We start from the raw sequence: 26,763 nt of genomic DNA, 5'->3' as shown, positions 1-26,763 counted from the left end.
ATGATTTATCTGACATATTCACTAGATACCGCAACATTAATTTACAGAAATGTCGAAATAAGAAATCTAACCTCCGACTGATTACCAATGTGCGGTTCGTTTTCCATGGATGTTTTCAATAGGGCTTGATGCATTCGCTGCGCAATAGATGGCTTTGGGCTGCTATGCCAATATGCCGGATCATACAACTGAAGTCATTTAATGGAAATAAGTAGAAACTTCATTATTGAATTGAAATTGACAAAAGGAGGAATTCCTTATTAGTAACACCATTCTGCTATCGAAGTTAGAATATAGACAATGACAAATATTCATTTTTCCCTTTGCTAACCATTCATTTGTTGGAGTCATGAATTCCTTTCAGGGTGATTCTGGTGGACCTTTCGTTTGTGGTACAAATTTCGGCGAAAGGATTTATGGCATTCTGTCACATTCTGAACCAATGCTGGAATCCTATCCTTCCTCTTGCTATGGCGAAGTATGCTTAGATGTGTTTTTTAGTGCATTCTTAATATTTTTGAAAATTTAGTTTAGGAAGTTATATTTCCAACAAATCAAGAAGCAATAGACCTCTGGACAAGAGTCTCACTTTTCGTTCAACAGGTTTCTCGACATTTTCAATATTTCCGTCTATTGCGACTCTACATCACCGACTTGTTTTCCAACCCGGAAGTTTTACAGGAAAATGCGTTTTTATATGATGTAATGGGTGATGTTCGCAGAATGCTGCCTTATATCCAAGATTCATTCGCTAAGATGAACAAAACTAATGAGCTAATTGAGGATTACGCAAAATGTGACTTTTAAAATCCAGTGTGATCCTTTATCATTATTTTTTTCCACTGAGATTATTGTCTTGCACATTCATCCGCATGTCTTTGACTGCATTATTTTAAAAATTTTTTTTGTGTTTAAATTTTTTGTGTTTCTATGTACAGAAGCTGTCTATATGATTACCCTTTGATGTGTAAAAATTACACCTTCAGTTTTAAATTGTGTTTTTGAAAGTACAACCAAATGACTAGTATTAGTAAGATAGAGTAAATTTTGAACGTCAGCAATACAATGATGCAGTGAACTCTTTTGATGAAAACAAAATTTGATGTTAGAATTAAGCAACCTTCAAATCAGCAAATGTGATCAGTCGATCATTTTTATCAATTGCAAATTGGTTCTTCAGTGCTGTCGTACTTTTTCTGAAGTTTTTTCAAAGATTTTTGCAAGCTCGGTGAACTACCCGCTCCTCAACACGATTGACTTTGACATGAGTCTCAAGGCATATTGTCAGGTCAATTATTTTCTTGATCATTGCTTGATCATACATTGATCATTACTATTACTCACAAAGATCTTCATGTGTCTCAAACATGTCGGTAATTTGTCCCCTAAAAAGCTGCTCACGGAGCCTCTGCCATCGTCACGGCAGAAATTCAAAACTGAGTGAAGCACGATTAGTTTATTACGTTAAAAGAAAAAAACAAACAAACAAACGAACTTTCGCTCAATTCTTCTTCTTCTTGCGCAATTTTTATTTCATGTTGACGATTGGCTTCATAATTTTCCCTCAAAATAATACGCCATTGATCTAAGCCGAAACAACCAGCTAACATTGACATAAGGTAAATGACATCACAAGCCTGAAAAAAAAGATTACCAGGAATTCATTTATTCTTTTATTGAACAAATATGTGGAAATAACTGATAGGATAGTGTAAGCAAATAAGCAACTAATCCTTTGAAAATAGAAGCTCATTACTTACTCTTGAAAATGCAGGAATACATTTGATGATCGCTATGATGCAGTATGCAGTTGACACGGGTATTAAAAATACCAATGAACCTATAGCGAAAGGTACTGCTGCCAACATCATGATCGGATACAACAGTACTGCCTCAAATAGAATGTAAATTGCTGTTCGACTTCGGCTTACTTCTGTATATGACATCTTGGCTAATGCAATTTAGATCGATTGGTTAGATAGAGTGATGTCATTACCAAGGTAGTAATTGTCCACGGTGTTTTACCCATTCGACGCATGCATTCTCGAAACAACAAAATTATTTGGTAAGGCAGTGTGATCAACACTAATAACGGTCCAAAATACTGTAAAGGTTGCTGTATTGGATAGTATTATAACAGGAAAAGTTTCTCAATGAAAAATGTTAAATGTTTGAGTATGGATTATCGATTGACTCTTGCTAATCAAAGCATTTTCATAATCAGTACTTCTAAGTCCCCTGCATTTTTCATGAAGTATCTTCAAGAGATTTTTGAGGAACAAGTGTAAATATATGCATGTAGTGAATAGATGATACTTATCAGATAGAATCTCAGTAAGGATAAATAAGCCATCACAACGTACTGCGAAGGTTCTGGGCATGAAAGAATAATATATTGGAAAGGAATGTCACAAACTAACTATTAAAGTTGTGCTAACGAATGGTAAAAAAATGACGAGCAAAAATCCTTCGGTGAATGCCAGAAATTTGAGTATGAAACAAATCTTGAATAAATCATCCCATCCAAGTTTACATCTTCCACCTGCAGATTTCCATCTTTCAATTATTTCCTAATCGCAAGATTTTTTTCAGTCCGAAATCCATGAGACATTACAATGTGTGGGTAGGAGAGGTGGTAGAATGACAGGATGGATTTTTTAAACAATAAAAAAAATAATTTAACGACTACTTTTAGGGACCTCACGGTACAAGGTTGCACGACTAGGAGTATAAAACTGATCAGGTGGTATTGTGTACAATAAGTAGGTGCTAAAATGTTGTAATTTCGATATCTAAATCTTCAGCAACCTATCTGATTCATCTATCTTTCGTTGAAAGAGTGAAGAAAAAGGTACCAGCGAAATGTTGCAGTGATTCTGTAGGTTCATTACATACCCAACAAAATTGTTGTTTACATCTTATATTAACGCATTGCACAAAGTTGCAACCATCATATTCCGTGTAAAGTGCCTATAACCATTGTCCTTCTGTTTTCACTACAGTCACCCAAATGGGTACTACAACGTATCTTTAAGCAATAGATCGAACACTCATGCCTTTAAATATTGATTCTGAAGTTATCCAGTACAATTCATTTGCTGATCTCTGCGTTCGTTTTTTTTTTTCTTTTTTTTTTTAAATAAATTCATCGAAAAGGAAAGAAGTTATGCAACTTCTTCCCTTCTTTACTCGAAGTTAAAGTATGCTTAAAAACTTTAAAATTCTTATGCGACTCAAATGCTAATAATTTTGCTTTGCTCCATATTATAAAAACGTGCCACGTGTTTCTCCATCGAATTTTGATCTGGAACTCATAACAACTTCAGTTTACTTGAATTAATTATTTCATCCATATTATTCCCGCGCTTGTAAGTAAGGAAAGTATTTCTAACCTTACAAAGTGGACACCTTTGTATCAATCCTCCAAATGCATAATAGATGCTATGCTTTCGATGCTCATGCAATAAATACTCGCGTTTTGCTCTTTTCATAAAAATCTCCAAGTCGTCATTATCAGGATCAAGCACGGCGTCAATATCATTTTCATGAATACGGTTGGGACATGTCCTCTTTGCACATTTAATTCGTGCTTTGTTTTCTTCCCCAATCCAATACTAGGAAATTTTTATGAAAAGCTCAGTTTTTATAATCAAGCTGATTTCGACTCACTTAAGGTCTTCCTTTATGGACCACTATTGCTTGCATCCATTTTTGCTCCTTCATAACCATTGTGGAATATTACAATTGTTTAATTTGATCATTTAAAGATTATCAAAAGTTAAATGCATTAGCTCGTTTCGATGCAATTTAGTTCAGTTTGATTAGTAAAATTTCACTTGTTTTAATTTGACTCGAGTGTAACACACGTTGTTTTGACTTCTTTTTAGCTACTAAATATTCCCTCAACTTTGTTGCTTAAGTTTATTAATTTAAATTTCTAAATTCACTTCGTTTTCAAGTAATCTGGTACTTGCAACACAAAGATATTCGAGTCCACCTCTTAGCTATATAATTTGATGATAATATCTTCGGAAAGTATTAAACAGTCACCTTGAGATGTTCGAGAATGCACGCAATGCAAACGAAATGTCCACATTGCCTTAACTTAATGCGCCATGCATTCAACTCCTTGCATTTGCAGCATCGCCGTCCTGCGGGCCTGTTCTTCCTATTCATGAAGTGATGCAAAAAAATTAGGTTGTAGGAAAAAATTAAAATAAAAGGCACAGTTTATTGAAAACTGCCAAAAGCTGAAAGCATAATTAAATGATAAGGTAGATGCTGTGGCCTTTCAAGTTGAATAAGGATTTGATTAAAAATATGGGAACATAATAGGTTATTGAAAGAATTGTCAGTGTTACTAGCATCAATATAAGTTAGTTTTAAGTATTTGTTTATGTCAATTATCTCAATTCGATATTTCTGACTTTATTTTGGTTGATCGCTGGTTGTATAATTGATTTGGATGATATTGTTGATCTAACATGTCAAACTTATAAAGAAAATTAAAAAAACATTCAAGTAGAATTTCAAGTCACAAAGATCACTTTTCTGGCCAGTTTTCAAAAAATGCCTCAGTTAAGCCATTATTAAAAGCTAACTTAGGTTCAGGAACGAATGAGTGCTTATGCTGTTTGCAGTTTTTTCTCTTTGTTTTTTTATCACCTATCGTTGAAGTGATGTCATGACAGATTATGTACGTCTATTCCGTGAACTATTTCAAGCGTCACCTTTCTTCACTTTTCTTTTCATATTCTCCCGTCTGCTTCCGATTCCTGATCATACGTTCAGCTGAAAATTTTCAAACGTCAATTCTCAAATTAACAAAGAAGTTCCCGTTCCAATACTCCTAACAGCAAATGCAAAGAAGAGAAAGTGTGGACAACCGCTCGTAATTGCTGCTATCTCTAAACAAAATAACACTTTCTGAAGCATCTCATTATATATGAAAAAGGACTGGAAGAAAATTTCGACTATTCTGTTTCCACTTCAAACATTTATTCTTTATCCAAAAACACTTGTAACACAGAACAGGTTCAGGTTCAAGTTCGAGGCTGAAATCATACTTGTTGATTTTGTTCTTCCGACACACGTAATGTTAAATTGTTTACATAGTGCTGATCCGTTGCTGGCACAGCGAAATAAGCGGTATTGTCATCCGCAATGCGTTTTTCAAGTTCCTTTTGTTCCTTCTTTTTCCTCGAATTTATCATTTTTCTTTTAAAATTATATAAAGAAATTTCCGGAAAATGTTTACCCACTGCTGGTATACCGGATTGCTCTAAATGTTCCATACAGAAACATCTCTCCCGAAGCACAAACAAAATACAATTTCAAAATTGAAATTGGTCTTAGGTTGGATTTTTTTATTCCTCTCTTTCCTTCATGCTTTCTCTTTGCGCTTGACTCAATACAATGAGTGGTGATTTTTTTTTCCGGGAAAAATTTCAGTTAAATTCCGAACTACCTTGCTAGTCAATAAGGAAGTTGTTTAACCCAATTCTACCAGTTTCGAAGAAGATTTATCTACCCTACCTTACTTATTCTCCCATTTTATGATCCGTGTTATCTGCAGGAATTCGCCGCTACTTTTGGCGCAGCTGTCGTATAACATTATTTGATCATTTTTGTTTATCTTTTGTAAATGCATCTCCTGAATACTATCACTGTCTGTCCTTTAACCGCGCAGTACCTGTCATTATATCTCGTTAAGCACATCTTTATTTTGACTTCAAACTATCTCGTGAATCCTACCAGTCTCTGTTGCCTCTTCCTTTGCTGCACTCTCTGTATCATTCTCTCTATGTGTAGAATGTTCCGTAAAAATAACTAATGTGATATTGTGACAGTAAGGTTTAAGATGAAGAGAGTGTAGACGGGTCAGCCAGATGGAAGGGTCATCGCGGAGGTGCCGATGTAACTGTCGAGGAGCTTTCGTGCTTTCATTTCTAGTTCATAATCTTTTTTCTTGAGAATTTCTGCTAAATCTACCCAGTTCGGTACTATTTGGCTTAAGTCGAGTCTTTTTAAACATTTTCATTAATTATAGCAGATATTTATTCCATCTCGCAGAAGATCACAGTATCAGAAAAAAAGTGTCACCTTTCAATTCTTTTTTTTTCCGTTACGAGCAGATGTTTCGTATGATTATTTCGATACTTTTCGGTGGTGGCATGTTTAGTGCTACGCATAGAATAAGGTAAATTGACAGCGATCGACGATGAAGTGAACTGCAGAACTTTTGATTAAAGTTGAAGTGAAGCACTGGAAGTTAGACACGAAGCACACTTTGATAATTTTATAATAATCAAGTACTTGATTAAAAGAAGTAATGAAATGGTAGTTGCGTTTGTTCGTTATTTGAATGCTTCCAGTGATTCAGAGATACACTGTTTGCTATTATAGGTATGCTGTTAAAGCTAATACTAATCCTGATATATCTCTTTGGGTGTATATTTGCGGAAGAAAAAAAACGAATTTGAACAGGATGATGGTGTTTTTGTACTGAACGAAAAAAATTTCATATCATTCCTTCAGCAAAATCCAACATCATTAGTTAAATTTTACGCTCCCTGGTAAAATATTGCTTTTCTCTTACTTTGTTAGGACTGCCTTATAGGTGATTGCTTATTGTGTGCCGTACAGGATAAATCGTTACATAAGTTATTGCAACATTCTATCTCTTATGAACTTTCACTTCTGGAAAATGATTCTCAAGATTTTGTTTTCTTACAGGTGTGATCACTGTAAGGCATTAGCGCCGGAGTATGCAAAGGCGGCGAAAAAATTGAAGGTACCATTGGCTAAAGTGGACGCTGTCGTTGAAACAAAACTTGCAGAAACGTAGAATAAAATTTTATTTTTATGTTCGAAACTGTTATTTTCATTTTTAAAAACTATCTGCGTAGCATAGTCAGGTATTCATTATCGGTTTGGTGCGGTTGCCCAAAACATCATAGACTTCATATTCTAAATATATGTTTCACAGCAATGGAGAACCTGTGTTCTATCAACAGTGATAAGTAGTGCTTTCAGCAGACACACCATATAAATACAAAAAACATAGAAATAAAACGTTTTAATTCAAATTCCAAAGTTTCAAACTAAGGCATCAAAATAAATTCCTAAATGTGTAACGTTATTTCAGTTACAACATCAAAGGATTTCCAACATTAAAACTTTGGCGAAGTGGCAAAGATCCAATCGATTATAACGGTGGACGAGAATCTGATGGTCGTAAACATTTTGAAATTTATACTGTGACGCTTTTCATAACATTTGAAACGGCTTTGTTAGTGAGCTTTGTTAGCTTTGTTAGTGAGAAGTTTCAAATTTCTTCATAATTAATTTTGAAATGACTCCAATTGTTTTCAGAGATTGTACAGTGGGTTTCGGAGAAAACAGATCCCACTTATGAATCGCCTTCGTCAGCAGTAGCGAAGCTAACGAAAGAAGTATTTAGTGAATTTATCACCTTACATCGACTCGTATTAATTAAATTCTATGCACCATGGTGTGGCCATTGTAAGAAACTCGCACCTGAATATGAAAAAGCTGCCAAAAAACTTAAGGTATGTTTGAACTAGTCATTTGTTCAACAAACTTCAAAAGGATGCAGTTGGAAAATTCCTTGGTTCTAAACCACAAAGTGGATTGAGTGAAAAATCTGCAAAGCAAAGGAGTATTTCATTTTTTTTTTCAGGGTACAGATATAATGCTTGCAGAAGTGGATTCTACAACTGAGAAAAATTTATCGGCGGAATTTGATATAACTGGTTACCCAACTTTGTATATCTTCCGAAATGGAAAGAAGTTTGATTACAAAGGACCTCGTGATGCAGAAGGTATATTTTCTGCTGAGGAATTAACATAGTAATATTTCTTTTGTTGTATCATACTTATATGCAATGAATTATAATGGTTTTTCAAAAGTCATAACCTCATTTTAGGTATTGTAAAATACATGCTTGAACAAGCTGAACCTGCTTTAAGGAAAATTACCAGTGTGAAGGAGGCTCAGCATTTTATGCGCAAAGACGATGTAACAGTCATTGGTTTTTTCAGTGATGACAAGACAGAATTATTGGATTCTTTAAGTAATGCAGGTCAGATTCTTAAGACTGGTGGAGGACCTTATTTTGCCTTTGTTATTCTCGATTACTCGTATCACTAACTACATCCATTGAAGGATAAAGGTGGTAGTGAGTTTTCTCTGCAGTAGTGGATCTTCCTCCTACAGTTTCCATAGAAATTTTTATGGAAATTATGATTTCTAGAATCTCTGAGTAGTAAAATATATTGATTATATGAATACGTCGTTTTCACTACTGATTTTTAATTATTCTGATGTTTAATTCAGAGCAAGATTTCGCAGTTCAAGTAGCTTCCTGGAGATTTCCTTTCTTTTTAGCTGAAATGATGCGAAATGATTTCAACATTGCTGTTTGTTTGGAAGTAGACGTTAAAAAACATTTTCAAATTGATTCTGATCGAATTGTCATGTTTTTCCCTGAAATATACTGGAGCAAATACGAACCGAAGCGAATCGCTTACGGAAAGGCATATGTTTTTAGTTATTGCAGAAGTGATTGTTTACCTAGGAAATCGATTTCTTACTGGGAAATTCCTTTCTCCGATCCCTATTATTTAAATATTTTATCAGTGATATTAATTTTCATACAAGCTTGATAGAATTATTCATCAAAATACTTAGCATATAATCACAGTTCAGGTATTTTCCAGGAAGTCGGTACTGTGGAAGATTTGGTAACATTCCTTCAAGAAAATTCGACTCCTCTTGTAGGCCATAGAACCAAAAAAAATGTTGCGACTAGATACACTAAATTCCCTCTCGTTGTAATCTATTATAATGTTGATTTCTCATTAGAATATCGCGAAGGAACGCAATATTGGCGAAAAAAGGTTGAATTATTCATCCATTAAATTTTACATTTCTTGAATATTGGTTAAACATTTTGATTTTTGGCACTAAATTTAAGAAATTATTTCCCTCGTGATTGTCGGACGTTGAAGGTTCAAATTTGATAAGTTTTTCGTCTTTTTTAAATATATCGTAATCCACAGTATTGCTAATATCGTTTGATAATGAACAGGTTTGAAATACTATGCCATTTTCTGAGTCTAACACTTTTTTGTAGGTTTCTAAGGTTTTTTGACATAAGTTTTTTAACACTTGCTTTTTTTAAGTCCAAGATATTGTTCTTTTGTTTCATTAATAACAACAAATACTTAAGGAGGCATTTCGTACTTTTTCACTGTAGGTTTTTTGGATTGCGATGTTCTTTATTGTGGTAATCAGTTATTTCTTCCATAATTGGACGTCTTAGGATGGGGAAATTTTTTTGTTGTATTTTCTATTAAATGTTGGATATGTTGGATGCTATTTTTTGAATTGCACTTTTTAGGTGTTAGAAATCGCAAGTCAGTACAGGAAGGATAAGTATCATTTTGCAGTTTCAGACGAAGACGAGTTTGCAGATGAGCTCGCAGCGGTTGGTTTATCATTTTTATATATTTCAGTTCATTATTACCTTCTTCTGAGATCGTGAAAAAAATGACGGTTTTAGTGATCTTACATTTGCGTCTTTGTAGCATCTTGCTTAAATGATTCAAAAACTCGTGCAATTTGTGGATAAAAACTCGTTGTGAATTTGGCTTTGTATATTTTAGGTAGGACTAGATGACAGTGGACTAGAGCATAACGTTTTAGTCTTCGGTTATGATGGTAAAAAGTACCCGATGCGTCCTAATGAATTCGATAATGAATTAGCTGAGAATCTTCCGGCTTTCATGAAAAAACTGTCTTCAGGTATAAAAATTCTGGGAATTAACTGTTCACAGATAATTTATCCATACGTTATTCTTTGATGGAGAATGATGTCATTTGGGTGCTGGATCATTTTTTTTAAATTCTATTATCAATTTTTTTGAAGGTAAAATAAAACCGTTTGTGAAGTCTGCACCATTGCCAAAGGATGACAAGGGTCCGGTAAAAACTGTGGCTGCATCAAATTTCGCTCAGGTTGTATTTGATGAAACGAAAGATGTACTGGTGGAGTTTTATGCACCGTGGTGCGGGCATTGCAAGGTAAGCCCACAATTTTTTAAGTTTTAATTTCCATTTTGAGAAACAAACTACTGAGTTACAGTCCTTGGTAAGAATCTGGAAGTGAAAAATTGAATATTCATGATACGTTAAATCTGATTAATTTTCGAGGTGGTACAACAACAGAAATTTAAAGCAAATTCTGTTCTAATGCGTTCAAGTTTTAGGCATTCGAGCCAAAATACAAGGAGTTGGCAATGAAATTAAAAAGCGAACCAAATTTGCTGCTTGTAAAAATCGATGCAACAGTCAATGATATTCCGAAAAATTATGGTATAAGTGGTTTTCCAACAATCTATTTTGCACCAGCTGGTAAGAAGAAAGAACCGATCAAATATGAAGGAAATCGTGACTTGAATGACCTCACCGATTTTATGAAAAGGCATGCCTCTGTTGCATTTCGGAGCAAAACTGAACTGTAGAATTAATATGGAACTATCTTTGGGCTCACGTTAATTATTGTGACAACTTCACTTTCATATTTTATATTCAGAAGCCTTTTGAAATAAGGTTCCTGAGTTGCATGAGAAATGGGATAGTTCTTCCGGGTATACTAAGCATTTTCTTGACTTTTTGATATGATGACTCTTCTATCTCGTTTTTTACTGTTAATTTTGCTGCTTTTGATGCTTTGTAAAAAGTCCTTGCCATTTATTAAGCCTTTAATTCTAATCAATTTTTGATTCTTCTCCAATTTCTGTAATTCTTGTAGAAAATTTCAGCGTCCTAAAAGGACTTACCAGAAGATGGCATAACTTATTCCCTGTTTTTAACTCATTCCGTCTTCGAACAGTGAAAGGGTTTATATTTTTCGGGATATTTTTCTTAATAAAATTCATTTAGAGCAGCATTCTTTTCAATTTGCACTTATTGATTGTATTTTCATTTCTGTTAAATTTGCTCTTTAATTTCGAATGTATTCTCCTGTATCCTCTCTATACGTGGAGGTCTACTTTGATATGATCATTATTCAATCCATCAATTCTGGAGTTAATATTAGGACTGTGAACACTCCACATTAGAAATTTGTGTTTCTTATATATAGTTTTTATTGTCATTGTTGGTTGTTTCTTTTTCAAGAAATAATTTGATGATTACTGATTCCAGTAACTTGATGTATCACCGATGTCATATCAAAAGATTAAATATCAATAAGTTGCTAATACAGGCTGCGTAAAGCTGCCTCAAATTGGAGAACGATTTGGAATACGTTAGTCTTTAAGACTAACTTTTGAACTGTTAATTTCAATGTTGTCTGATTATTTAGCTTGCTTTTTCTTTTAGTGACATGTTTTGTATCAGTGAACTAAGTTCTGAATTGACTGAAGTGGGATGTGTAGAATTGGTAGGACATGACTTTGGCGCTTGCAACAATTTAAATAGTTTCATATGCAACAGATTTCGCTAGAGCTGAAGTTAGATTGCTTAATTGAGTATTTCGCGAGTTATGGACAGGTAAAAGTCACTGACAACATCTGATAGCCTTTTTTTGCTTCACAATTAGTATGTCGCAAAGGAAGAAGGCTAATGAGTGTCGAAGAATTTCACTGAAAAATCTCGTTGAAGATGGAAGAATTTGAGTAATAAAACGCATGGTTGGGAGGAGCGTTAAAGCCTATCATGGACATGAAGTTACTTACAGGAAAAATGCTCGGTAACTAAATAACAAAAATAGAATTCTGGAAATGGCTTTTCACTTGACCCGAACTGATAGTACTGATGTTATAAACGGTAGTGTTATAAACGTGTGTGTTATAAATGATACATCATTGCTGAAAATTCAAGACTGTATGAAAGGAAAAAAAGGATGGAGAAGGAGAAGATAAAAACTAAGGTAATTGCTGTTTGCTAAAGCTATCCAACAGCGCAGAGAGCTACAAGGAAAAAAGTATGTTCAAGAGGTAGATTAAGCGTTTAGTAGAAATGTTGGACTCAAATTAAATCTCACTCCTACCACTCTCTTCTTCTGCCGTTCTTACGGAAGACAACATCTGACGTATCTCCAATGTTCCATCACATTATTGTTAAACGAAACCAATCAGGAGGAGAGGTAAAATATTACACAGCGCTGAAGAAACAGTTAGGACAGACTGAAGGATGGATAGATGGTAAAAAGAAGCTTGAAATCGAGCTATAGGCGCATTTTGCTCTTCCTTACCTATGGTCTTCCTTTCTTCTACCATTCCTTTTCCCCCACTCTCATCAATGCAATTTACCTTCCAAACATGGGTCCATTTCTGCTTTCAAATGAAATATCTTACTTCTTGCAAAATATACGACATCACCTTCATTCCAGTCAATTCATTTTCATTTTCAAAATATCTCTTGTTATTGTTAAAGACCATTCAACATTATTCCTAAGTATGCTTGCCTTCCCATTTGATCCGTCATGTTTGATCGGATCAGTTGTCGATTGATTCTTTCCTTCATTCATTTTTAGGTGAGAAATTTTAGATAACAATAAGGGATGTATCAGGGAGTATTCTGTCCTTTCATCATGAATTGTTAATACTGTATAATGAGGGCAAATATTTGCTGTATTTGGTTTTGACTACCTTCTTATCACTGTCTGAGTAGCGTTGACAATATAAGTGACATTTTTACTAATTCTATGAGGTACTTTCTGAATCCTGATAGCAATATCAGTTTCCAAAGATCCCCTTAATCACTGCGATATGACATATAATATTTCAACTTCTATCACCGTTTGTCTCCTTTACGCACACTTCCAATTAATTTTTGAGGATAAACCCAAGTTGTAGTATCTCATTGCCTCTAATATCACATCAGGTTTCGTACGAGGCCTCAAAGAGACACAAAATCACTCTGTCCTGATTTTAAGATCATTAAATAATGTCAATAATTTCAACATCATTAAGTATGTGAAGTCATACAGTCTGAACTTCTCCTTTATCATTATGTCACATTTGCTAAGACTATTGATAGAGCAACCCTGTTTTTCTTAACTAAAATATTTGTTAGGATGGACTGCATCGATGACAGTTCTATTCATAAATTTCATGTTAGATCCCATTCATTCTAGTGTGCAATCTATAAGAAGCTTAACGATGCCATTACTAGACAATAATTCTTAACGTATCTAATGATAATGTGCTTTCGACGTACGTAAAATCTTTCAGCATCTCTCTAAAGTCATTTTATTTCTTGTCTTTCTTTTACGTTTCATCCTGTTCTCCAACATTAAATAAAATTACCCAATATTTGAGTATTTAGTGGTTGCAGAAGTTAAGAGATGGAAGAAAAGGTATTGGAACTAACGCATAATTGGAGTGCCGAGCAGTGGGATTGGCCCTTGCAGCATAACGATGACGTGATTAAAGTGACCAATACGAATGATAAGTTTGAAGTCAGTCTGGATGCTTCATTCTTCACACCGAAGGAAATCGAGGTTTAACTGAATTCCTCTGTAATTTTTACTTCAGGATCGATCTAGGAGAAATAATTTCATGATTAATTGATGCTTTATTTTATCCATAACGATTATCAGCAAAAACAATGGTTCCAGCATTTCGGAGAAGGAACTGGCATCTGGATAACTTTAGAAATCGAAAAGTGAGATTCAAAGAGTTAAAAGCTGTTAAACGTCCAGAAAGAAGAAAACAGGATGACCGCAAATGAGAGAGGAGAAAAAAAATTGCTCACGCTTTAATCTCTTGACATTTTGGCTCTTCTTAGCAAAATTATTTAGATTAATCCCTTATATGAACGTAACGAAAATAAATAATTAAATTCAGAGTAAATTCGAGAATGAAATTTTTCATTTAGCTTATTTAAATATCTATTTTCATTACTCGAACTTCAAATCTATTTGCAGACATATTACATGCTTACTCATTTATCTATTTATTTAGTAATTATTTGAACAGCTTCCGCAAATTACAACTTGTTGCTATTAGTATGAAAAATTTTGACAGGAGAAGTTAGGGATGAAGCTTTGAATATCTTTTTCCATAAAGTGTTATTCGGGGGCAGAGATTTAGTTCAATCCTCACATAAGATTCAAATTCTAGGTGAAAGTTGCTGGTGATAATCTGGTCATTCACTGCAGACATGAATCACGTGCCGACCAATACGGTGAAATTAAACGTGAAATTAGTCGTACCTATAAGCTTCCGTCGGATATTGATACGAAGACCCTGACATCAACTTTGACCAAAAGAGGACATCTGGTCATCGTTGCCAAAAAGAAGGCATGATTTCTTTAAAAGCTCTTCACGCTCTCATGATTTAAGTTTTGCCCGATAAACCTTCTGAACATTTGTCCGGATTTCTTGCTTATCCATTCTGTGGCACTTTTGTGTCTTTTTTATCAGTTCTTTAACCAGTTTATTTAAGTGATAACTGTTATTAATAAATTAAAGAGTTTTCCGTCGAACATATCTGCAGAACTGTTGGTGTTAATTTGATGAATAAGGAATTTCGAGGTAGTGCTGTCTGCCACTTGATCTACAAGGCTGACTCCAACGTAAACTATCTAGTTTTAAGACTCTCATACCTTAAATCGCTTTTGATATTTAGAAAAAAGACTTGAGTGAGATGCTGGATAGTATCAGACGTTTGTTAGGAATACAGTTTCATGACATCAGCCATAACATCACCAATTTTATACAAAATAACATAATATCCGATCTGTCACCCTTTCACAATCTCAAACTAAGCTCTGAATTTTGAACTTCGTGTTCATTACCATCACAATTGTTTTCGAGAGCCCTATCTCATTATGGCCTTTGATGCCTTTTATTTTTGATATAAAATTTTATTCTTTTAGTTGAAGTTACTATAAATATATTAAGCAACAATACCTCATGATGTTAATGGATTCACAATCCAAATGGATACAATACGCTTAAAGAACCGATAAGCATAATCTAATGAATAGATATGTTACAAATCATCTTTTTGCTTGCAACCCATTTTTCATACTGAATTTATTATTGTGAAAGTTGTCTTATGGCATGGGTGTTGTTGCCACAATTTTTAATTTTAAAAAATGTTGACCAACTTAAAAAATGAAAAGTGAATGGAAAAGTTCCACCGGATGTCAACATTTCAAAGCACCCATCGAAAGATATTTCAGGGATGCTGGAAGCAATGTTATAAAACTACCTCAAACTAATTGGACTAATCATATATCATTGCGTAGGTCATCACAAAAGTTGCGAGAAAAGAGCAGAAATGTACAGCTTTCCTTTGATTAGGAAACTAAAATGGATTACTCTGGTCAATGCCGCGGCGCAAGATCACTTGCAGACGACTTGATTACTGGTCAAGGTGTTGTAAGCAGTAGAGCAGCCTCCATACTGCGATCTGTTGAGACTTATCCTTTGATTGGACGATTTGTTTTCATTTTCTTTTTTTTTTCATATGTACTAGAAAATAGTTTGAAGGGAACAATTGAACTTTTCAAATATTTCTCATGTATTGTAAGAAAATTTCTCGATAAAGAATAAGGGACAATTCTCTCCCTTTGAGTGAAATTTCGATAATTTCATCTGACGAAGTAGCATTTATTTCGATGAATTAAATTGGAAAGGAAAAAGGCAAGTCAATGGAGGAGAGAAAGGAAGAGAAATAATCAAACCCTACTGCTAGACCTTGCTGATAATCTTTCAAAGCTCGCTGATTAATGATTAAAACGCTGAATTCTTCAAAGCTGCTGATTAAAACGACGCAGTAATTCATAGTTCAGCTATACGAACATTTTATCTAAGCATTATCATGATTTGAACTTTGCCCGTTTTTTTCAAGAGACTACCACTAATCGGAAATTTGCTTTTTTCTGGGATGTCCAAAAAGCACCAGTAAATTCACCTTTGCTAACTCATTTGAACAAAGATAAGCAAGGATAAGTAGTGCCGTTAAAGGAGCATCTGAGCAAAAGAATTGTATGAAATCAAGAAACGAATAAATGAGTGAACAACTGGTGTTTTGTACACTTCTATTTTTCAAATTAATTTGATCAGTATATGCAAATGAGTTTTAGCGGTTCAGAACAATAATAAAGACTAAGTAAACAGAAGTTTTCGGCATGAATAGTCCTCTGGAAGATCCCGGAGTCGCAGTTCAGAGTCTTAGAATAAATTTCTTACAAAAAATCAAAAAACAGAGCTTATGGATGAACGGAATAATAAAAATAAACAGTAAATTACTCAAGTAAGATTGCAAAATTTTGGCAGAGAAGTTAGACAGATCAGTGAAAGACAAAGTGAGATCGAAGAGCATGCAAATTTGTTCATTTGTTTATATACAGAATAATTTGCTTTAACACTCCGAGAGATTTCCGTCCTTTTCTGAGCCACCTTAGGGCACCTATATTACGTTTTGATAGATGTACAGCAATGAACGGTGGATAATCCTAACTTCTAGGAAGATGTAGCCAAGAAGTGCGAAATATACAAGAGTTAATCTTTGGAATAACTAGTAATGAGTAATGGATGAAATGTATGCATGAACGCTCCCATTAAAACAAGCTAATTAAAAATAACCATCAATAGATTCGGGTTAAAGGAAATTACATTTCTAAACTGAATTTCGAGCATGAGCAAATTATCACTGCTTCCATGACAAGTGACTTTCTTCATTTCAATATATTATCAGAATGTTTCATATCGGTGGGAAAATGATGCTGCACTTCGAATCCTATTTACTTCTCTGCATGCTTTTCGAATTTCTTTGTTGATCGAATTCGGGCCGCAACTGAATACACCAACTTCTTGAACCTATAAAAAATCATATAGTTGAGGTTTAGATCTAAAAAAAAATGTAAGTTAAAAATCATCTATATAGACCCTGATTTGCATACTTCAACACTCCCTGTTTTTCATGCCTAAAATAACAAGAAAATACCCAAACATTAATTATTCCATCCATTTTATCCAATCGGTTGACAGGCCAATTTCAATGGAATATATCATAGAATTTGAAGCTTACGTTTCTATGTTTGTTTTGTATGAATTTGAAGAGCGCCTCGAAATTTGGACGACCGAAATGATTTACGGCATTAAGACCTGTAAACATACTTCGACCACCGCTATCACTTCGGAAGTGTTTCTCACAAATGTACTGAAATTAAACGTCTGCAACAAAATTAGTATAATAGTAAGCAGTGGAAAGTAACACTTTAAAATTAAGGAATTCATATTTTCCCACTCCGAAAACTATTGAAAAAACGAATGGCATATCGTACAAGCATTGTGGTTCGAAGGTCAAACTTATGAAAGAATTGTGTGACAAAAATATGTGTTTCCAGCAAATCTTCCTTGTCCAGTTCTTCTACACTATGTAAAACCTCGATGAACCACTCGTAATTCTTATGTGTCGAGCATACCCAAATGAAATAAACCTAAAATATTACGTCTCTAAAATTGCAAGAAGATTATCTTTACCTGTGATGAATCATAACTCACCACAGTAAAAGAAATAACCAATGTTTTATTACATTAAATTGGAAAAATAAAGAAATAGATATTATGGCACACCAAGCACATTTGTTATGCTTTCTGACTTTCTGTTATCGGAAAATTTTCTCCAAAGAATTGCTTTCTGAGAAACTTTAGGATTATAAAAGCGTCTTTGTGCTTTGCAAAAAGTAGTTTATGTTCATTTGTTCATTTTTTTTAAGTAAGGGTTTTGACAGCACACAAGAGACATTTCAAGGAGAAACAAGCCTTTTCACATTTGATATTTGTGTATCGACCAGACATTTTTTCGATAACAAGATCAGTGAGTATAGAGGCATAAGGAGTTACACCAATACCGCCACCTATCAACACGGCAACTTCGAAATTATGCCAATCCTAAAATGAAACAGTATCATGCCGTTGTATTACTTTACCTGTATTTTCACGTTACTTTATATATAGCCAGAACTTATGCTTAAATGAAGTAATTCACTTTATTCCATATTAAATTCCATAGTGTTTAACAAGAATTACTTGTACAGAAAACATACTTGATTTCCATCCCCGTATGGTCCGTGTAAATGAAGCACTGGGTAGGGTATCCCGTTGGAATGTGCGTACGCGATCTGGTTCCGCAGATTCCAAGTCCATGGACCAACCGCTTTGATATACAATTCAAGCGTTGATGCTTGCGGTGCAGAGGCCAAGGAGAAAGCATGAAGTTCATTAAATGTACATGAAAATGCCGGACATGAGATACGCACCCACTGACCAGAACGAAATCGGAATGAATTTGGTCTCTTGAACTGAATGTAAATAATATCTGCAAAACAAGTTACTTGAGAAAATTTGAAACTTAAAATGTCAAACAATCTCAGAGTTACATATAAAGGAAAACACCCGATGCATAAGTTAGACAATATGTCACAAATGAGATTTGACGAATTTCCAAACGTTCCACCTCCCGAAAACGGTCAAATCTTCCTTATTATAGAATCGTACGCCTATCCAACCTACTGGAATTTTGAAACTTCAATCCGAAGCCACTGAAAACCGTTCAAACCTTAATCACTTCATATTTTACTCTAAAATTTGATTGAATGCAGCAAATGCTGTCATTATCATTGGTGTCCGCGGTATTCTGCTGTGTAAATCTATTTCTCCGATCTTTATCAATTAAGTAGTCTTTTCCAGTTTTACTCATTGATTAATTATAGTAACTGTAACAGATGTTGAATAGATCCTACATTTCAGTTCGTTAAAATTTGCTTGTTCAAAAGTTTTACAATTCAAATTTAATTGACTAATAAGTTTAAATCTAATTTCATCTTAGTACTTGTTTTTGATTATTTCCCGTCAACCACTAAAATAAAACGGGAGAGTTCGCAAAATCGGAATAAAGAATAGCCGATCACCAATGAAAAGAAAAATCCCAATTCATCCTCTTGTCAATTGAATATGTAAACTTTCTGAAATAAGGTATACCTGAGGGCAGTATTGCACCGTTCAGAATTTGTAACCTTTTGTATTGTTGTCGCATGCCAATAATACGGTCGATTGCAAAAAGAGCAATCGGACCGGCTATATAATACAGAAATTTGGGACTCTGAAATTAAAATTTACTAAACACTGAAAAATGTTTTATAGGTTAAATCGAAGTGTAAAGGGGATCACTTTTCGACGTCTTACGAAGAAGCAAGTAAATTACGGGGAAACGCTTCAATATTTATTACAATGTTTTCCGTGATAATATTACAGTTGCAAGCTAAACAAATTTAAATATCAACTAAACTACCAGCATTTAATAGACATTAAACGGCTACAGTACCAACCGTTTAACTCGTCGTCTGATTAAGTTATGTTGAATAGTTTTCTCCTTAAGTAAAATTAAGCAAAGAAAATGAGTAGTCACAGTGTGAAAGAAAACTTTTCTTATTTCCTGCAAAATTATTTGAAAAATTTTACACTTAAAAAAATATGTGAATTCCAAACTAACATCCAAAAGTTTTGGAAGTCCATGAAGCACAGTGATTGCATAAATTAGGATATTCAGAAGATGAGTGATTTTAAAAGCATGATATGCTTCTCTCATGATAGCTGGTGTTGAAAATACATAAGTGATACTCATAAGAGCTACCAGTAGAATTCCTGTTATTCCAGTTGTGGTACCGTATAGCCAGTAACTGATTGAAGGCAAGAAATTTGAGCTGAAATTAACTGGAATAGCAGGAATTCTGCTTCCTGGAAAAGGCATCCTAAGCCTTCCTGACTCTGCGTTTGTAAAACTCGTCAAGTTTTGCATTATTATGAAAACTTTTCATTTCAAAAAATTTCGAAATAATTTAAAATTGAGCAAAATCTGTGATTTTACAACTCCAGAAAGACAGAATTAACTGCATCGTCTCACATCCTATAATTATAAAGTAGCTCAAGAGTTTACCCAAAAACAGCTTCCTGGAAAAGGCATTGTAGGCCTTCCTGACTCTGCGTTGCCACGTGATAGAAATTGATGCAATGTCCAACAGTATGTACTGCAGCCCAGAATCCAGCTACTATTGCTACAAGTTTATGAAATGCTATCGCTGAATCAAGAGGCAGGTATTCGCGAAGTGGCGTTTCACGTAATAACGTAATAATATTCTTACAAACTGTAATCAAAATGAGCCCCATACAGAAAGATAAAGATGCTGCAGCACCGCGCGTAATTGCTATGCCCATACCCATAACACGACGTAAATCACGGTGCTCTGTTTCATACCGATAATCTGCAAATTACTAAACTCCATAAATGTTTATGAAGAAAAATTGAGAGAAAAAGGTGAAATGATGGCCTAACACTTCAATTTATTAATTAAAAAACGAATAAACTTACGCCAAAATCTTTCAAAGAACAGTAACAGATTGATAGTAGCGAAAAAGAAAATGATAACAATGTGCTGTCGATAAGTTTCCAAATATGATATGATGGAAAGATGCCAGCTGATATGAACACATCCAATCTCTTCGCTTTGTATTGCAAAACTATTCATACTTTCTGTCCTTGAAAAGGGAGTTTATTTGTGTGTCACATCAACAGATGTAAAAGGATTTATCTGACTTCTGCAATCTTCTTCACTTAAAATTTCTTCTTATCTTTTTCATTTTAATCTATCTACAACAATATAGTAACACGAACTCATTCAGATTGAATTTTAACTTGGCACCACGCATATGCATTCCAATCGGATGTCGTATGTCATCTATATCATTGAAAATAGCTTCAAAATCTTTGTAAGACAAAAATTTGGAATCCACGCTGATTCCAGATCGCTGTAGCACCCTATCAATTATTCCATCTTGCATGGCTTCTTCAATTTTCACCCCAACTGCTACGTTTAATGATTTAACAAAATCACAGAATTCCTTCTTGTGCACTCTTCCTTGTCCTTCTCGATCGCACATATCGAATAGGAGTTTGAGCTTATCTCGAATAGATCCTAAAATTGCTTCTTTGAATGTTAGCTTTTTTAGAATTGAGGAAACTTAACATTTTCTTGAAGTCATAGTGAAGCTTTCGGCTACACATTTTTTCTCTGATAAGAAAGAATTCATCTCGGAAGCCAGTAGAGATTCTCGTGAAAATACCATCTTTTCAGAAGAATTTTAAAGAAAGAATAATTCTGGTACCTCGAACAAATCGGACAACAACATCCAGGAATTTGAGGAATGTAACGTGATTCGTATCTCCCTTTGCCATGCAAGCAAATATCCTCTCAACAAATAAATCGTTTTCACGCATCCCCAGGGCATCAGCCATCTCTGCTTTAGTAACTTCAGTGCCAAGGACTTCTTCCAAGACTGATCCGTGCAATACTTGGCTAATATTCCCTGATAGTTGCAACATGTTGAATGCCTGAAACTACTAATACATCCGGAAGCCTCACAGCAATAGAAAAAAAAATACCTGCTGATTTGAATGAAGATAAATGTGCAAGGAAAACTTGTGTTGACTTATCTCTGTTTTATTTCTTCTGACGTAATATTCTTCCCCACTATTTCGAATTTTCCACTTCATTTTATCTAATAGACGAAATGAATCGAAGGGTTTGTTCGACAAGTGGTAGCATATATTAAATACTATCAATCATGTGGCATGTGATGATGTCATTACCTTCGCATAAGCTTCCCGGAAGAAATGATCCAACTTCTCCTGCCGTCTTTCACTTGTTTCAGCCGTTTCGACAATGTAGCTATTCGGACACCGACGAATGATCAACTGTTTATCGGTCCGGTTCAAAACATTGCTAAGAACACAGAGGAACTGAGCACACTGGCATTCGTTGTTCAAACGAACAACCTGAAATGCTTCGGTTAATTTCCGAGATATTGAAAAATTCTTTGAACAGCCGGTAAATTATTTGCATCCTGAAGGATTATGCTTCTAAGAGCATGCGTGTTTCAGGACGCAGAATGCTAAACAATAGTTCGCTTCCAACTATCATGTGACAATTGAAATTTAAAAAATGATTTTGCAACAACTACTGTTGGCATATAAGGACAGGAAAAGAAACAAACCAAATCATAGTGTCTTGGGATGGATATCATAACGAATGGACAAGTGGAACTATTCAGATCAGAAACGATAACATTTACGAAATTGACGTCACTAAAATCGAGACATCGCAGTAGACCACCACGTGGTTTTTCCAGTCGAATCAGTGGCGTAATATCAACAATTAGAATCACCGATCGGCAGTAATTTTTACTAATCCATTCAATGGCTGCAACTTTTTCTAACTATTTGATTGCAGTTGGCTATCTAAAGTGCATTACAATTTAATTAATGAAATGAGAGATACAATTCATTAACAAAATGAGCATGCCATTCTGAATGCTATATATTCGAATACTTAATGATTTAATGCAATTCTAAGAAATGATAGTATAAAAAGTACAAACCAGACAAATGCAATTTTTCTTTCTCACTATTCTTTTTGGCAAGTTCGGCTTTAGCATTACCCGAATTGGTACTTTCTAAGAAGAGTTTTTTAAGGCATGGCTCCATATTACCCCCCAATTTCTTCCTCTTCTGTACCAGCATATATCCAATTCCGATGGAAACTAAAATCAATATTTATCGAATCAAAATTTTGAAGGATTCCCCGCACTTCCCGAATGGAATGAGGATGGAATTTTATCCTTATTACATCATGTAAAAAATGTTTAATAGAATATTTAAACATTTAAAATATTTAAATGAAAAGTATTTAATGAAATGGCTTATCTTTTGGGATTTATCTTTTCAAGTACTGATAAAACATTACTCAAACAATCGTACAAACGTATAGCAAAAGAATCGAAGATCAAATTTCATATTTAACTCAAAAATCTTTATATTTTTTGCTAAAAAATCTTCACATAATTAATGCTTGCAAATTGTAAACATACTGAGTGGAATGATGCCAAGCGCAATGCATGAAAAAATAAATGTTACTTCATTGCCGGTGAAATGATCGAAACGCATGAATGGTACACATGGTTCCAAACCACTGCTGTTTACTTGAAACGGTTGACCGCATGGGTCACCGGAGTGCCAAAGAAATACCTTTACAATTAAATTATGTAAATTTTGGAAAAAAAAAGTAAAATTCCCAAGATATAAATAATTTTCGAATCTCTATCATTACGGATAAATAAAACTGAATCAATATTTAGCGCGAAACAAAGTTTTGGATTATTTTTTAATCAAACAAACCCCTTTCTCCCTCCCTCTCCTTTTCTTTCTCTCTCTCTCCTCCTCCTCCTCTCTTTCTTTCCTCTCTCTCTCTCTCTTCCTAAAATGAAGATACTTTGAACATTACAAACTAGAAGAACTGAACAAAAATGCTCTTGGAAAGAGCGAACACTGACATTCTCCTGCAGTTCATGCTCATCGATAGATGTTGTTTCCCGAATAATATCACGCAGCGTTGTTGAACGTATCTGCTCAATTTCCTCCTCAGTGAAAATCCTGAGATATGCTAGTGGATTTATAGATCATTACCGAGGAAAATTCGGTCAAGGGATTTCATATATTTCAGTTGCTTTATGAAATGAAATTTGATAATCAATAGTAGTCTAAGAGAGGGAAGCAGCTCCAGTATCATCCAACTTCTTTTCTAAATTTTTGAATTCTTAAAATTCTGAAGTCAGCACTTCTCAGTTCTAGAACTCATTCACTTCCTAGCATTCTTCTGATTTTTAAATTAAATTTAGAAAAGCAAAAAAGTACCAAATTATTTAATTTACGCAATGTAACCATAAGTTGAAAAATACAAAATGGATGCAAACCCGTTCCAAGTATTTTCGAACCAAAATCGATCACCATCACGCAGTCTTAAAAACTGATTAAGAATGATTGCTCTGAAGAGTTCTCCTGGGCCTTCATCATTTGTTTCCAACATTCCACCAACGTAAGCATCAAGCTTTGAGATGTTACCTTCATACAATTTTTCCAGTTCATGAAACATCTGAGAAAATATTAAAACTTCAAATTTTGATTTTCAAAAAAAGCATCAAAGATTCATGTCATATTAAGGGAATGGGGAAAAAAAAAAAAACACTTCGATCAAAGAGCCCTTCAGATGCTATACTTTTCTTGAGCTACTGGAACTTTTTTTTTTAGAGAATAACAGTTCTTGAAAACTTAACGGAAGAGTAATTCTGAATGGAAATCTCTGCATCTGTTTCTTTTCCCCTGTTTTTCTCATTAAAAAAATTGAGTAGGATTATACCTCGGGTCTTTTCTTGTACATCACAGTATTAATTGTTGCCCAGTTTCTGACCGGAAGATTGTAACTTTGTCGTAGTTCGTTGTACGGTGGCAGACCATTATCACGGCCACGCATAATGGAACTGGAAACGACATCCAGACGAGTGAAATGCATTGGACCAAAGATAAAATCTACAATTGCTTGAAATATTTTAAATCTAAACAATGTAAAATACATTCAGAATCCTGCGCTTGTGTTTTAAAAATTCTTTTAAATCCAAACGATGTAAATACTATCATAAAATAAATTACCAAATGGTCCGTCGATCATTATGGATATCAATCAGTATTTGATTCTATTATGACAATCTTTTTTTTTGGAACCAACCTATTTTAGCAATCACATACCTCTCAGGTCTTCAACAACAATGATATCTTCGCCTTCGGCAATTTGCGATGCCATTCCAAGGACTATCTCATCCACCGAATATTCCTGCACAATATCCTGAGCATTCCACCAGTTCTGACATAATCTTAGTGCTGGATAACCGCCTACTTCATCACGAAATTCACATTTGCCATTCGCTCGTTTTCGAAGTAACAAAGCGGGCGGTACCTGTACTCATCAATTAGGTTTATATGAGATAAAATAGAGGATTCAATTAATAGCAATAAATATACAAATGTCTTTCAATGTGTTTTCTCAGGATTTCTGTAGAAGTATCGTATTTACTTACGATTGTATGGGGATATCGGAAAGCAGCGGCGGCAAAAGCATGCGATATGCCAGGTGGTACAAGAGGCTTGTACTTCTCGTAAGGTGGAACTGCCTTTTCATCAGCTAACATAATCGGTAAAAAATCATACAAAGTTATTTTCTGCAGCGTTGCGATCACCCATCGACGAGCACCCTATAATCCCCTTAATTTAACATACTTTTCATTGAACTTTAAATTTTCGAAAAAAGAAGAAGAAACCTAACCTGAAATACTTCTTCATCAGTCCAATATGGATGTTCTTCTTGAATTCGCCTTGCTTGTATATTATGCCATCGATATAAAATTAAACCTAGGCTTAATAAACCCGGATTTTCGTTGATGCGAGGATCACCCAGCACTGAAATTCTGATAAAAGAAATAATAATCAAATGTAGTTATCTGTCATTACTTACAATGACCCTTTTCATATATCCATATAGAATGAAACATAAAATATTGCCTATGTTTCTTCCTGAAACTAGCCATAAATTCAGTTCACATTGTTTCTTCTCTGTCTTTTTAATTATCTCATTCAAAATATTTGTTGTTCGGTCATTACTTATTACTTTGCAAATCGAAATGCAAAGTTCCAGTATTAATTACATCTGAGCATGATTTATTCTAATTTATTCGGAAATCATTTGCAAATGAGTTTTGTAATGAAGTTAATGTTTGTTGAATGAAGTAAAATTGTTGGAACTTTCTTATCCTTTAAAAATTCCTTAAGCAAGTGTTAGTTTCAGTTTGAAAATTTATCAAATTTAGGATTTACCGCACTTTTTTATAATGTCTGCAAACTGGATGTTAACTAAATATAAATTCTGAGAAAACTGTTATCGGAACGTGTAAGTGCAATAAAAAAGTGAAAAACTTATGGTGTAATCATCGTACTGAACGGAAGTTATTTTAAGCAACTTATGATAGACTGTTCATAACATCTTGATAATATGAATAACGCCCTTCATTTGAGAAGATTTAGAAAAACTTGCTAAAAAGGCGTTCCGGATTCATCAATCGATGTATCTGCGGTGGTGCAGGATTGATCAACGGAATACGAGGATCATTTAGAGGTGGATAGTCCTTCATAGGTCCTTCCAACAACGAACCATTATGCCAAGCACGAAGTGCAGCTACCCATGGTTCCTGGGTACTGTACAAAAATGACGCATCAATCCAGCTTGTACGTTCATTCACCTGTAATTTTACTTTTTCACTCTTTAATAACCAAGAAATTTGAATTAAAAGGATCATAAATTTATTTTACACGTTCACATGACGCCTTAATCCTAACATATTTTCTAAATACAAAACTGTTATGGAGGAGGGAGGGACATCACAAATTTATTTTATTTTACACGTTCAGTGATTGCAATTTACATTTCTCATCTGTTCGATTTATGAATGTGATTACATTCCAGCATTAAAAACTTGACGAAACATTCAAAAGGTACAACTTGCTGTATATTGTTTGTTAAATTACCGTATCTGTAAATATCTCTATACCGATATACAGTAGTAACATCGCGTTTATCAACCAAATTTTTTTTTCTCCATAAGAATATAAAAAGATTTAGATGTACTAATGATTTATTTCTTAAATTTTCAATAAGAGTTTTTGAAAATTTTATATTTTTGCCTAGTTTGTAGAATAAATTTATTGGGATAAAAGCTATGATAAGATTGATTAGTACTTATTTCATTTCCACTAGAAAGTGACAATCAAGTCTC

The 26,763-nt window shown here is 34.3% G+C and overlaps 6 protein-coding genes across 6 annotated transcripts in view; 3 read left to right on the top strand and 3 right to left on the bottom strand.

Annotated features, from left to right (window-relative positions):
• Nucleotides 1–807, top strand: part of LOAG_18206 (hypothetical protein) — a gene marked incomplete at both ends in the record, with an annotated part of 2,845 nt that extends 2,038 nt beyond the window's left edge. Inside the window, 2 exons of the mRNA XM_020450871.1 lie at nt 365–478; nt 682–807. Coding sequence (XP_020305398.1) covers nt 365–478; nt 682–807 — 240 coding nt within the window. The remainder of the gene's footprint in view (nt 1–364; nt 479–681) is intronic.
• A 498-nt stretch (nt 808–1,305) lies between these two features.
• On the bottom strand, nt 1,306–4,783 carry LOAG_03756 (hypothetical protein; the record flags this gene model as incomplete). The annotated part of the gene is made up of 9 exons (XM_003139293.1): nt 1,306–1,385; nt 1,496–1,637; nt 1,761–1,892; nt 1,997–2,104; nt 2,421–2,542; nt 2,856–2,970; nt 3,393–3,614; nt 4,051–4,168; nt 4,731–4,783. 9 exons carry the CDS (start codon nt 4,781–4,783, stop codon nt 1,306–1,308), a joined length of 1,092 nt encoding a protein of 363 aa, XP_003139341.1.
• Nucleotides 4,784–5,060: 277 nt separating this feature from the next.
• On the bottom strand, nt 5,061–5,294 carry LOAG_03755 (hypothetical protein; the record flags this gene model as incomplete). The annotated part of the gene is made up of 1 exon (XM_003139292.1): nt 5,061–5,294. One exon carries the CDS (start codon nt 5,292–5,294, stop codon nt 5,061–5,063), a length of 234 nt encoding a protein of 77 aa, XP_003139340.1.
• Nucleotides 5,295–6,310: 1,016 nt separating this feature from the next.
• On the top strand, nt 6,311–11,141 carry LOAG_03754 (Pdia4 protein). Its single transcript, XM_020446408.1, has 12 exons — nt 6,311–6,405; nt 6,736–6,843; nt 7,148–7,233; nt 7,375–7,571; nt 7,703–7,844; nt 7,950–8,105; nt 8,411–8,559; nt 8,743–8,922; nt 9,426–9,512; nt 9,691–9,829; nt 9,954–10,108; nt 10,294–11,141. Exons 1-12 carry the CDS (start codon nt 6,365–6,367, stop codon nt 10,546–10,548), a joined length of 1,695 nt encoding a protein of 564 aa, XP_020303247.1. The 5' UTR covers nt 6,311–6,364; the 3' UTR covers nt 10,549–11,141.
• A 2,214-nt stretch (nt 11,142–13,355) lies between these two features.
• LOAG_03753 (small heat shock protein) lies at nt 13,356–14,436 on the top strand. Its single transcript, XM_003139290.2, has 2 exons — nt 13,356–13,535; nt 14,158–14,436. Exons 1-2 carry the CDS (start codon nt 13,380–13,382, stop codon nt 14,341–14,343), a joined length of 342 nt encoding a protein of 113 aa, XP_003139338.1. The 5' UTR covers nt 13,356–13,379; the 3' UTR covers nt 14,344–14,436.
• Nucleotides 14,437–16,523: 2,087 nt separating this feature from the next.
• The window catches only part of LOAG_18205 (dual oxidase), a gene marked incomplete at its 5' end in the record, with an annotated part of 14,360 nt that continues 4,120 nt past the window's right edge, over nt 16,524–26,763 (bottom strand). Inside the window, 22 exons of the mRNA XM_020450870.1 lie at nt 16,524–16,866; nt 17,078–17,209; nt 17,334–17,489; nt 17,815–17,943; nt 18,099–18,370; nt 19,033–19,153; nt 19,544–19,754; nt 19,988–20,312; nt 20,420–20,586; nt 20,723–21,023; nt 21,214–21,439; nt 21,698–21,883; nt 22,102–22,307; nt 22,486–22,647; nt 22,975–23,131; nt 23,437–23,536; nt 23,857–24,035; nt 24,300–24,469; nt 24,686–24,893; nt 25,015–25,188; nt 25,260–25,393; nt 26,025–26,229. Coding sequence (XP_020305397.1) covers nt 16,741–16,866; nt 17,078–17,209; nt 17,334–17,489; nt 17,815–17,943; nt 18,099–18,370; nt 19,033–19,153; nt 19,544–19,754; nt 19,988–20,312; nt 20,420–20,586; nt 20,723–21,023; nt 21,214–21,439; nt 21,698–21,883; nt 22,102–22,307; nt 22,486–22,647; nt 22,975–23,131; nt 23,437–23,536; nt 23,857–24,035; nt 24,300–24,469; nt 24,686–24,893; nt 25,015–25,188; nt 25,260–25,393; nt 26,025–26,229 — 4,047 coding nt within the window. The remainder of the gene's footprint in view (nt 16,867–17,077; nt 17,210–17,333; nt 17,490–17,814; nt 17,944–18,098; nt 18,371–19,032; nt 19,154–19,543; nt 19,755–19,987; nt 20,313–20,419; nt 20,587–20,722; nt 21,024–21,213; nt 21,440–21,697; nt 21,884–22,101; nt 22,308–22,485; nt 22,648–22,974; nt 23,132–23,436; nt 23,537–23,856; nt 24,036–24,299; nt 24,470–24,685; nt 24,894–25,014; nt 25,189–25,259; nt 25,394–26,024; nt 26,230–26,763) is intronic.

The sequence above is a fragment of the Loa loa genome (genome assembly GCF_000183805.2).
Source record: "Loa loa unplaced genomic scaffold supercont3.226, whole genome shotgun sequence".
NCBI lineage: Eukaryota > Metazoa > Nematoda > Chromadorea > Rhabditida > Onchocercidae > Loa > Loa loa.
The sequence above is the reverse complement of the archived record's forward strand: the minus strand, read 5'-3'. Positions and strand labels throughout refer to the sequence as shown.